This window comes from Pelophylax lessonae (genome assembly GCF_965119305.1).
Source record: "Pelophylax lessonae genome assembly, chromosome: 11".
Classification (NCBI taxonomy): Eukaryota; Metazoa; Chordata; class Amphibia; order Anura; family Ranidae; genus Pelophylax; species Pelophylax lessonae.
In genome coordinates, this window is record NC_138778.1 from 231,243,643 (window position 1) to 231,256,346 (window position 12,704).

General features: G+C 48.7%; 1 protein-coding gene across 1 annotated transcript in view; it reads right to left on the reverse strand.

The window, feature by feature from the left end:
- Positions 1–9,406: 9,406 nt before the first annotated feature.
- The window catches only part of PECAM1 (platelet and endothelial cell adhesion molecule 1), a gene marked incomplete at its 5' end in the record, with an annotated part of 122,529 nt that continues 119,231 nt past the window's right edge, over positions 9,407–12,704 (reverse strand). Inside the window, one exon of the mRNA XM_082272891.1 lies at positions 9,407–9,562. Within this exon, the coding sequence (XP_082129017.1) occupies positions 9,533–9,562 (30 nt within the window). The remainder of the gene's footprint in view (positions 9,563–12,704) is intronic.

Here is a 12,704-nt window from a genome sequence, read left to right on the forward strand (position 1 = left end):
CACCTACACAGGTTGAACTGGATGGACTATTGTCTTTATTCAACCTCACCTACTATGTAACTATGGTTAGGAAGAACTAATAAACCAGCCTCCATCCTCCTGGTCCCGGTCTAGGCACCCTCATAATACCATATTCCCAGCCTCCATCCTCCCGGTCCCGGTCTGGGCACCCTCATAGTACCATATTCCCAGCCTCCATCCTCCCGGTCCCGGTCTGTGCACCCTCATAGTACCATATTCCCAGCCTCCATCCTCCCGGTCCCGGTCTGTGCACCCTCATAGTACCATATTCCCAGCCTCCATCCTCCCGGTCCAGGTCTAGGCACCCTCATAGTACCATATTCCCAGCCTCCATCCTCCCGGTCCCGGTCTGGGCACCCTCATAGTACCATATTCCCAGCCTCCATCCTCCCGGTCCCGGTCTGGGCACCCTCATAGTACCATATTCCCAGCCTCCATCCTCCCGGTCCCGGTCTGGGCACCCTCATAGTACCATATATCCAGCCTCCATCCTCCCGTTTCCGATCTGGGCACCCTCATAGTACCATATTCCCAGCCTCCATCCTCCCGGTCCCGGTCTGGGCACCCTCATAGTACCATATTCCCAGCCTCCATCCTCCCGGTCCCGGTCTGTGCACCCTCATAGTACCATATTCCCAGCCTCCATCCTCCCGGTCCAGGTCTAGGCACCCTCATAGTACCATATTCCCAGCCTCCATCCTCCCGGTCCCGGTCTGGGCACCCTCATAGTACCATATTCCCAGCCTCCATCCTCCCGGTCCCGGTCTGGGCACCCTCATAGTACCATATTCCCAGCCTCCATCCTCCCGGTCCCGGTCTGGGCACCCTCATAGTACCATATATCCAGCCTCCATCCTCCCGTTTCCGATCTGGGCACCCTCATAGTACCATATTCCCAGCCTCCATCCTCCCGGTCCCGGTCTGGGCACCATCATAGTAACATATTCCCAGCCACCATCACTTTTTTGTTATACACATTTGATTTACATATTTACATTTTTTAAATATTTTTTTACATTGTTAATTTTTTTTATCCCTTGTAAGGCCGTCCCTGCCCAAGTCAAGCAAACACAGGCAGGGACGGCAGTGCAAACTGGGAAGGATGCTGCAAGGGGATCTGATTGTTTTTTGTGGGGTGGCTATATTTGGTGGGAGACTCAATTCAATTCCCCTTTCAGCCCTCAATGGTCTTTTCCTGTTAGTCCTCCTCCAGGGGTAAGAGGGAGGAAAGGGCAGGCAGCAGCTAAAATTTAAGCATGCAATCCTCCAGCCACAGGCTTGTGGGTGGGACTCTGTGCTGGATGCCTCTAGGCAGGGTTTTTTTTTCAGCGGGAACATAGTTTGGGCACCTCCCCCACTAAATGTGTGTGATGGCAAGGGGTGCTGGAGGGTCTATTGATGATAGCTGCTGGGAGATCTATTGTCGCTGGTGGTGATCTGTTTTTGTGTTGGGGGTCTATTGTTACTGTGGGGGGGGTTATGTTGCTGGGGTGTCAATTGTTACTGGGAGGAATCTACTGTTGAGGGAGAGGTCTATTTTTGCTGGCTGCCAGAGAGTCTATACTGGCTGCTTGGAGGTCTGTTGTAGCTGCAGGGGGCAGGGCCACTGATAAGGCAGTATGTTCAGCCCTCCTGTACTAGGCCCAGGCCCCATCAGTTTAAAAGGGGGGGGGGGGGGGCTTATGCACCTGCTGAGCAGGAGCGACTGCTGTACTGCCTCATTGGCAACTCTTGTCTCTCCCCCTGCAGCTCTGCCAGCTTCCCCTCCATTTTCTTGCTTCAGCTGCACTGCAGGGGGATTGGTATCTGCATCCCCACCCCCCTGCTGTCCGGGCCCCTCCCCTGTATGGCCCCCTCCCCTGCAGCATTGCCAAATTCTCTCCTCTCCTCTGCTGCCAGCAGCTGCTGAGGGCTTAGAGGGGGAGGTTTTGGCATAGAGAGGGGTTGAGCACAATAAATGTTCTATTTACCAGCCCCTTCCTTTCCTGAATAGACACAGTGAGCGATCAATAACAATAACTCATTGTGTCCATTCATCACTGAAGCATAGTAAATTGTGTACATATGTAGAAAAAAAAAAAGAGGGGAGGGTCTGTCAGGTAGGCATTTCTAACAGCAGCCCTGGCAGGGGGTCTATTATTGCTTGGGTGGTATTTTGTTGCGAGGGGGCCTATTGTTGCGGAGGGAGGTTTATTGTTGCAAGGGGGATCTGTTGTTGCTTGGGGTCTATTGTTGCCAGGTGGTCAATTGTTGCTGGGAGGGATCTACTGTTGAGGGAGGGGTTTATTTTTGCTGGCTGCCAGAGGATCTACACTGGCTGCTGGGAGATCGGTTTTAGCTGCTGGAGGTCTATTGTTGCTGGGGTGATATTTTGTTGCGAGAGGGGCATCCATTGTTGCGGAGGGGGGTTTATTGTTGTATCAAGGATCTGTTGTTGCTGCGGAGGTCTGTTGTTGCTAGGGGGGTTGATTGTTGCTGGCTGCAGGGGATCTATTACAATTACAAAATTATACCTACAGTATTTCACACTCACTTGATTTGGCCTGATGATTGGCTAAAGTCAGGGTGCCTTTGGCCAATCATGGCTCAGGGGCTAAGTCCACGCCCCACACTATATAAGGCTGCTTTCATGGCAGCTGTGTATAGTGTGTGTTAGTGGAGATCAGGAAGGTAGTTAGTGGATTGTGTGTTCAGTCAGTTTAGTGCAGTCAGTGTAGTGTTGTGCTGTGATTCTTGTGAACAACACAGTGTAGTGGTGCCACTGAAGTGTTGGTGTGTGCACCACATCTGTGTCACCCCACTAATGCCATTTTTTTTCATTGATATATATATTTTTTTTCATTTGTTTATTATTTTTTGCAGCATTAGGTTCTGTTACTGCATCTGTGTTGTAGGTACTGTTTCTTCTGCGTCAGCAGGGTTTTTTTGTGGCGCAGCAGCACTAATAATATTTAAGGCATAATTGCTTTTCCCCCTTCTGCGTTGCAGGTGCTATTCCTTCTGCATCAGCAGTGGTTTTCTTTTTTTTTTGGTAGCACAGCAGCACTAATAATAATTAGGACATAATTGCTGTCCCCCCTTCTGTGTTGCAGGTGCTATTCCATCTGCATCAGCAGTGGTTTTCTTTTATTTGTGGCACAGCAGCACTAATAATATTTAGGGAATAATTGCTTTTCCCCCTTCTGCGTTGCAGGTGCTATTCCTTCTGGGTTAGCAGTGGTTTTCTTTTTTCTTTTTTTTTGTGGCACAGCAGCACTAATAATATTTAGGGCATAATTGCTTTTCCCCTTCTGTGTTGCAGGTGCTATTCCTTCTGCATCAGCAGTCGTTTTCTTTTTTGGTGGCGCAGCAGCACAAATAATATTTAGGGCATAATTGCTTTTCCCCCTTCTGTGTTGCAGGTGCTATTCCATCTGCATCAGCAGTGGTTTTCTTTTTTAGTGGCGCAGCAGCACAAATAATATTTAGGGCATAATTGCTTTTCCCCCTTCTGCGTTGCAGGTGCTATTCCTTCTGCATCAACATTGGTTTTCTTTTTTTGTGGCACAGCAGCACTAATAATATTTAGGGCATAATTGCTTTTCCCCCTTCTTTGTTGCAGGTGCTATTCCTTCTGCATCAGCAGTGGTTTTCTTTTTTTTGTGGCGCAGCAGCACTTATAATATTTAGGGCATAATTGCTTTTCCCCCTTCTTCGTTGCAGGTGCTATTCCTTCTGCGTCAGCAGTGGTTTTCTTTTTTTGGTGGTGCAGCAGCACTAATAATATCTAGGGCATAATTGCTTTTCCCCCTTCTGCGTTGCAGGTGCTATTCCATCTGCATCAGCAGTGTTTTTTTTTTTTGGGGGGGGGGTTTTCTTGGTGGCGCAGTAGGACTAATAATATTTAGGGTATAACTGCTTTTGTTTTTCGGCTTTCTTAATTTTTTCTTTTTATAAAATGGTTTATAGTGCACCAAACACAAAAGTTATGCACCCAAGCACCATATTCCCTTCCCACATTCTATGATAAAAAGTTATAAAAATCCCCCCCCCCCAAAAAAATAAAAACCAATAATAAAACATGTTACAGTGTTCAGGCTTCACCAACACCCAAGGCCCAATTTTCTGCATCTGTTTGACAGGTGCATGCAAATTCAATTATTTTTTCTAATTTTAACTGTGAGGGGTTACAATGTTCAGGCACCACTAGGGATGGGTGAACGGTTTGGGCTGAGCATAAGTTTGACCTAAACATTGCCCATTCAGGTACTCGCCTAACACCTGAAATCTCTCGGCATTTAGCGGGATGTTCGCTCGCCGAGCGCACAGTCACTAAGTTGTTAAGGCTTCCCTGCTGAGAGATGAATTTAAAAAAATTATTGTAAAAAAAAAAAGTAAATTAAAAAGAATTGGGGTAAAAACTGCTTGGGGGAACCCTCTGGGTCTGGTATGGCTTTTAAGGGGAACACCATGACAGAATAAAGAAAAAAAATGGCTTGGGGTCCCCCCCCCAAATCCATACCAAGCCCTTTGGGTCTGGTATAGCTTTTAAGGGGAACTCCATGCCAAAATGTATAAAACAAACGGCATGGGGTCCTCCCCGAAATCCATACCAGACCCTTACCTGAGCATACAGCCTGGCAGGCCAGGAAAGGGGGCAGGGGGTGAGCAAGCTCCCCCTCCCTCCTGAACTATACCAGGCCACTTGCCCTAAACATGGGGAGGGTACTTTGGTCTGCGGGTGGGGGGCTTATTGGAATCTGGAAGCCCCCAGATCCTGCCCCCCCCCATGTGAATGGGTATCAGGTACATTGATAGGCAATCGCCTTTTTTGTAAAAGCCATCCTAGTGTCTAATTAGAAGCTGGATGGCTTTTACAAGCAGGGGGAGGGGTTGCACCCCCCCCCCCCACTCCTGCCACCCACCAGTGACTCTCTGGGCTCTTCATCCCACCAGAGAATAAGGAAGTGAAGCCAGTGGTTACTATTGTAATTTTCAAAGACTAGAAGGTCCTCGATCATCTCTGTGGTATAGGAGGCCGGAAGCGACCAGCATTTTCATAATTTCCGGTTTTCCGGCGCCATGATTAAAAATTGAAAGCATCTGAACACACCAATCTTGGTGTTTCTTGGATGCTTTTAAGGGCAGAGGAGGGATCTGGAGCCTAATAGACCCCAGATCTCTCCATAAAGAGTAACTGTCACTGCCTATTACTGTCACAAGGGATGTTTACATTCCTTGCAACAGCAATTAAAGTGATAAAAAAATGTACAGAAACAGTGTAAAAAAAAAAGATTCCTCCTGTGGTTCCGCACGCATACGTAAACGATGATTGCACTACACATGAGGTGTTGCCTCATGAAGTAGACACTGGACAGGCTAGTGCATCAGGCTCTCTCCTGTCTAGCCTGCCACAATGCCCTTACAGGTCCCTTTAAATTATGCAGCCTTTCCATTCAGCCCTCACCTTGTGCAGTTTCCCCACCCTCCCCCTCTTGTGGTGTACCCCCTGATACCCCTCATCTTGTCCTGCTTCCCCTCACCTTGTGCAGCTTCCCCACCCACCCCCTCTTGTGGTGTACCCCCTGTTACCCCCAATCTTGTCCTGCTCCCCCTCCCCCCTCAACTTTTGCAACTTCCCCATCCCTCCTTCACCTTGTGCAGCATTCCAACCCTACCCCTCTTCTGGAGCACCCACTGACACCCCCATCTTGTCCTTCTACCCCTCCCCCCTTCACCTTGTGGACCTACCCCTAACCCCCCCCCCAGTCCTCCTCTACTCCTGCCCCCACCTTGTACAGTCTTCCCATGACCCCTCTTGTGCACCCCCCACCTTGTCGTCCCCAACCCACCTCACCTTGTGCTGCTCCCCCTTCCCCCTCTCACCCTTTGCAGCTTCCCCATCTTGTACACCCCCTCTCTCCCCCTCTTACCTTGTGCAGCTTCCCCATGCCCCCTCTCCCACCTTGTGCAGCTTCTCTTCCCCCCCCCATATCTTGTGCACCCCCCATTCTTGTGCAATCCCCCCCCATATTTTGTGAACCCCATTTCTCCTCTTACCTTGTGCACCCCCTCCACCCTGTGCAGCTTCTCCATGCTCCATATCATGTTGCCCTGTTTTTCCCCTTTGACACTGGTAGCACTGGGGGGGTCTTGCACTGCACACAGTACATGCTGTGGTTCTCCAGTTTGTGGTCAATACTGGTGGAGATCAGTCTCCTGGCCGTGGGCGGGTGATACCATGCAGTGTTTGGCCAGCGGTACCCAGGCAGGTGACAACAGAAGCAGCAGGGCTCACATGTTGCACTCCTCGCACATGACGGTGGCCTGCTGCGGCCTGCCTTGCTCCGCTGGTAGTGCCTGGCACCCCTGGCGGGTGTCACCCGGCTGCGGGCACCCCATAGTCAAGCCAATGAGACCTCTTGTGTAACTCTCCACTGGTAACCAGTAAAGGCTTTTAAAACGTCACCTATGGAGATTTTTAAACACCGTAATTTGGAGCCATTTCGCAATGCGCAATTTTGAAGCGTGACATGTTAGGTATCTATTTACTCGGCGTAACATTATCTTTTATATTTTGCCCAAAAAATTGTATTATATTGTGATTGTGTGCAATAAAATGCATTAAAGTGTATTTTTTCCAAAAAATGTGCGTTCGAAAAAACTGCTAGGCAAATTCCTGTGTGCCCTAAAAATACGCAAAACCAACTATTTTAACAATATTAAAAGAGCCCGAGACGCTTACTACACCGACGCTTGCTGGGACTTGACGGCTTTCCTCTGACATTCAAATGCTGCATCGAATATTACATCTCGGGAACAGCCATATCTAATGTGAGTGGCTATTTATTTTATGTCAATAAAATTTTTTATATGATTACACTATGAGGAGCATATTGTTTTCCCACATATGTCCACTGACTGCTGAACTGGGTGCTCACAGTCCGTGAGAGGCTTTACCATATAGCTGAACGCAGAGCGCCTAACTCGCGATCTCTATCGAGAAACGGCATACCTGTGATCGAGTGCTGTATCCATTACGCTTATGTTGATCTCTGTAGTGGGGGGTCTGCATCATGATCTTCTGGTAAGCAGCTCTGTGATCGGGTGTTTGTGAAGGCTATCTCACTGAACTTTTCATCAACTTTTACATTTTTTGACATGGTTCATCAATATGGACTTTTAATGGTTTATTTATACATTTATTTTACAGCACTGCATCATTTGTGTATATTTTGTAACTTGTTGTGGATTGGTAACATTGTGCTGGCTGCTAAACTTTCTTCTTTTTTATAATTTTTAATTTTTGCCAAGCGCAACAATTATCTTAACATTTGTAACAATAATTATTGTCAAGTTTCATCAGGTGTTCCCATCAAAGTGCCCCTCATCATATTTCCCAAGTCAGAGTGCCCATTTCCATCATATTACCCCATCAGAGTGCCCCTTTCCATCACATGTGCCCATCAGTGTGCCCCTTTCCATTGTATGTGCCCATCAGAGTGCCCCTATCTATCACATGCCCACAAGAGTGCCCCTATCTATTACGTGCCCACCAGAGTACCCCTATCTATCATGTGCCCACCAGAGTACCCCTATCTATCATGTGCCCACCAGAGTACCCCTATCTATCATGTGCCCATCAGAGTGCCCCTATCTATCACGTGCCCATCAGAGTGCCCCTTTCCAACACATGTGCCCATCACAGTGCCCCTTTCCAACACATGTGCCCATCAGAGTGCCCTTTAAATCACATGTGCCCATCAGAGTGCCCCTTTCCATTGTATGTGCCCATCAGAGTGCCCCTTTTCATCACATGTGCCCCTTTCCATCGTATGTGCCTATCAGAGTGCCACACATGCGGCCATCAGAAGGCCCCTTTTTATCACACGTGCCCATCAGAGTGCCCCTTTATATCACATGTGCCCCTTTCCATTGTAAGTGCCCCTTTCCATCGTATGTGCCCATCTGAATGCCCCTTTCCATCACATGTGGCTATCAGAGTGCCTCTTTCCATTGTATGTGCCCATTAGAGTGCCCCTTCCATCACATGTGCCCATTAGAGTGCACCTTTCCATCATATGTACCCACCAGAGTACCCCTTTCCATTGTATGTGCCCATCAGAATGCTCCTTTCCATCACATGTACCCATCAGAGTGCCCCTTTCCATTGTATGTGCCCATCAGAGTGCCCCTTTCTATCATGTGCCCCTCAGAGTGCCCCTTTCCATCACATGTGTCCATCAGAGTGCCCCTTTCCATTGTATGTGCCCATCAGAGTACCCCTTTCCATTGTATGTGCCCATCAGAGTGCCCCTTTCCATCACATGTGCCCATCAGAGTGCCCCTTTCCATTGTATGTGCCCATCAGTGCCCCTTTCCATTACATGTGCCCATCAGAGTGCCCCTTTCCATTGTATGTGCCCATCAGAGTGTCCCTTTCCATCACATGTGCCCATCAGAGTGCCCCTTTCCATCACGTGCCCATCAGAGTGCCCCTTTCCATCACAAGCACCCCTTTCCATTGTATGTGCCTATCAGAGTGCCCTTTTCCATCACATATGCCAATCAGTGTGCCCCTTACCATAACATGTGCCCATCAGCATGCCCCTGTAAACAATATACCAGCATGTAAGTACATAGCATACCTTGCAGACAGGCAGAGAGCGGGAGCTGCACTAAGAACCTTACTGAAGGGGGCGGGGTGCACACATGACGTCATTGGTTGTTGGGACACCCGCGATGACTGCTGAGTGGCTGGGATCTGGCAACTCGGACTGGCGGGCTGAAAGTCCGGACAGGAGCGTCGCTCGGTCCGTATCCGGACCGCGGTCCCCCCATTTAATGACAAAAAAACAGGCAGAAGGATTCATTGGTATAAAATCTTTATTTACAACAAGCCAATACAAAATGATGCAATGCAGATTCCAGTGTTTTTGGTTTTCTTTATATTAGTAAAGCTGAAGTCGGACATATTGAAAGGACGCAATGGGGAAGGGGCACGGAGACAAATTCCCATAAGGGCAATAAGAATTTTTTTTTTGTAGTCCCATCTTGTGGGGTTGTGTTGCTGTGCACCGGTTTCTTCATATGTTCCTTGTACACTTGTCACGCCTCGGTAATGCTCTTAGCAGCGTTCCGGCACACAGTGGTTCTCATCCATTGGGGATTGTCTGTAAATGATATCCGCGCCCCCCTCCAAGCAGCTGTGCCCCAAAAACTGATGGTGGCATGAGATGTGCTATAAAGCCTCCCCACCATTAATTGTCTTTAATATTTACAGGGGTCTCTTGTAAACATAGAAACATGGATTCCTTCTGGTGGTTCCAGGCCCCCGTGGTTGGGATGAAGAGTCCACCATGTATTGGTTTTGGATTGGGCTGTGATGCGGGGAAATTGACCAAACGCCGGACCCTTCGGCGGTTTCAAAGCTGATGTCGGTTATTTGGGGTGCCGCATCCATGTTTTTACCACAATTTGTGACGAGGAGGGCTTTTATTGATCCATGTTGCCCCCGGATGATCCTTCATCCCTATGTGAGGTTGTTGGTGATGGGGTTTTCCTACAACGATAAATAATCTATTACTGGTCTGCTAATATTACCAAATATATTGCGTATTGATAAAGAATCGGCCCATTGGAAACTGCATGTTGTCTCTGCGGTTAGCGGCTTGCCGACCAGCTGCTGTAGTTTTACTGCGGCAGGTCAGCTCTGTCCCATGTAACGTTGCTTAGCGGGGGTGCGCGTGCACTCATTGGCCACAGGGGGAGCCAATTCAGCTGGTCCAGCTAATGCGATGTCCGCCAGGCACCCGTGATCGCCCCCTGTGTAAACACAGCAAACCGCTGTTCTATCAGTAATGAACACAGGGATCCTCTTATTTTGGATCACAGGTCTCTGTGTTCATGCAGCAAGCCCCCCCCCCACCGTTAGAAAACACCCCCTAGGGAGACATTTAACCCTTTGATTGCCCCTGGTGTTAACCCCTTCCCTGCCAGTGTCATTATTACAGTGACAGTGCATATTTGTAGCACTGATTACTGCAGTAATGTCATTGGTCCTCCCAAAAGTGTCAAAAATGTCAGTCAAGGGTCCGATCTGTCCGCTGCAATGTCGCAGTCCCACTAAAAATCGCAGATCGCCGCCATTACTAGTAAAAAAAATAAATAAATATAAATTACATAAATCTTTCCCCTAGTTTGTAGATGCGATAACTTTCGCGCAAACCAATCATTATACGCTTATTAGGATTTTTTTTTTTTTTTTTACAGAAATATGTAGCAGAAAACAAATTGGCCCAAAAATGATGAAAAAAATTAGATTTTTATATTTTTTTTATTGGAAATATTATATAGCAGAATGTGAAAAATATATATATTTTTTTTTTCCAGAATTGTCGCTCTTTTTTTGTTAACAGCGCAAAAAATAAAAATCACACAGGTGATCAAATACCACCAAAAGAAATCTCTATTTGTGGGAAAACAAGGACATCAGTTTCATTTAGGTACAGCGTTGTACGACCGCGCAATTGTCCGTTAAAGTAACACAGTGCCGAATCGCAAAAACTGGCCTGGTCATTAAGGGGGTAAATCCTTCTGGTCCAGAAGTGGTTAATATGTGTGAGTGTGGAAAATACTGCATTATGGCCACTAGATGGCGCTGACTCTTATAAGAAATGAGTTTGCTCCCCAACTCCATCTAGTGGCTATTATGTGATATTTTCCACATTTCACTCATTCGGTCACCAGAGCTGGAAAACATTTGATTTTACCCCATTTGGACAGAATAACATATAACTAAAGGCAACATTTTTTTTTTTGAGAGGGGCGGCTTGCCCTGGGCACTGTGGTATCATGTGAGGTTGGGGGGGGGGGGGGTGCCACAAGCAGATTGGGAAGGAGGGAGTTTGGGGGGGCTGGCAAGGGGGTAAGAATTGTTCTAGGAGGGGAAATTTGGGGAGGTGTGCTTGGAGTGGTGATACATGGGGGATTTCTGTTGGGAGGGGGGATGGATAAAGAGGAATTGTGCTAGGAGGGGGGATTTGTGCTAGAAAAGGTAATATGGAAGGGGGGATTTGTGCTGAGATCGGAATTTTGTTTTGGGGGGGGCGGGGGTTGTGCTAGTAGGGATGATTGGGGGGTGTTTGTGCTAGGAGGGAGAGTTTGGAGTGGGGAGGGGAAGAGGATTTGTGCTCGGAGGGGAAAGTTTTTCTTTTTTGAGGGGCAATATGTGCTGGGGGCATGTGGGGTGAGAAAGTATTTGAGCTGGGGGGGGGGGGGCAAAGATTTGTGCTAGGAGGGGGGATTTCAGCAGTACGGTGGATTTGTACTGGGAGGAAGGAGGATTTATGCTTAGGAGGGAGCATGCAGATTAGTGCTCAATTTTTTACTTTTTTTGGGTGGGGGGATTTTTGCTGATTCATAATCATATATCTTGGGGAAAGGGGCACAGTTTGGCATGTTCGCCCAGGGCTCTAGATGACCTTGTCCCGTCACTGGTGACAGCGACATCACTGCTAACCCTAAGGGAAAGGGGGTGCAGTTTGGCACCTTTGCCCTGGGCACTGGATGACCTTGGGCACAGCTGCTCCCACTTTCATGTCGGTGCGGGTGCACATTGTCTGAATTTGGGGCCATGCACCCGCACCTTCACAGATGTCAAATTGGGAGCAGTGGCTGTTCTCCTATGTCTCCCCGGCATGTCCTCCTATGTCTCCCCGGCATGTTCTCCTATGTCTCCCCGGCATGTTCTCCTATGTCTCCCCAGCATGTTCTCCTATGTCTCCCCAGCATGTTCACCTATGTCTCCCCGGCATGTTCTCCTATGTCTCCCCGGCATGTTCTCCTATGTCTCCCCGGCATGTTCTCCTATGTCTCCCCAGCATGTTCTCCTATGTCTCCCCGGCATGTTCACCTATGTCTCCCCGGCATGTTCTCCTATGTCTCCCCGGCATGTTCTCCTATGTCTCCCCGGCATGTTCTCCTATGTCTCCCCCGGCATGTTCTCCTATGTCTCCCCCGGCATGTTCTCCTATGTCTCCCCCGGCATGTTCTCCTATGTCTCCCCGGCATGTTCTCCTATGTCTCCCCCGGCATGTTCTCCTATGTCTCCCCGGCATGTTCCCCTATGTCTCCCCAGCATGTTCCCCTATGTCTCCTCAGCATGTTCCCCTATGTCTCCCCGGCATGTTCTCCTATGTCTCCCCGGCATGTTCTCCTATGTCTCCCCGGCATGTTCTCCTATGTCTCCCCGGCATGTTCTCCTATGTCTCCCCGGCATGTTCTCCTATGTCTCCCCGGCATGTTCTCCTATGTCTCCCCAGCATGTTCTCCTATGTCTCCCCCGGCATTTTCTCCTATGTCTCCCCAGCACGTTCTCCTATGTCTCCCCAGCACGTTCTCCTATGTCTCCCCGGCATGTTCTCCTATGTCTCCCCGGCATGTTCTCCTATGTCTCCCCGGCATGTTCTCCCATGTCTCCCCGGCATGTTCTCCTATGTCTCCCCGGCATGCTCTACTATGTCTCCCCAGCACGTTCTCCTATGTCTCCCCAGCACGTTCTCCTATGTCTCCCCAGCACGTTCTCCTATGTCTCCCCAGCATGTTCTCCTATGTCTCCCCGGCATGTTCACCTATGTCTCCCCGGCATGTTCTCCTATGTCTCCCCGGCATGTTCTCCTATGTCTCCCCGGCATGTTCTCCTA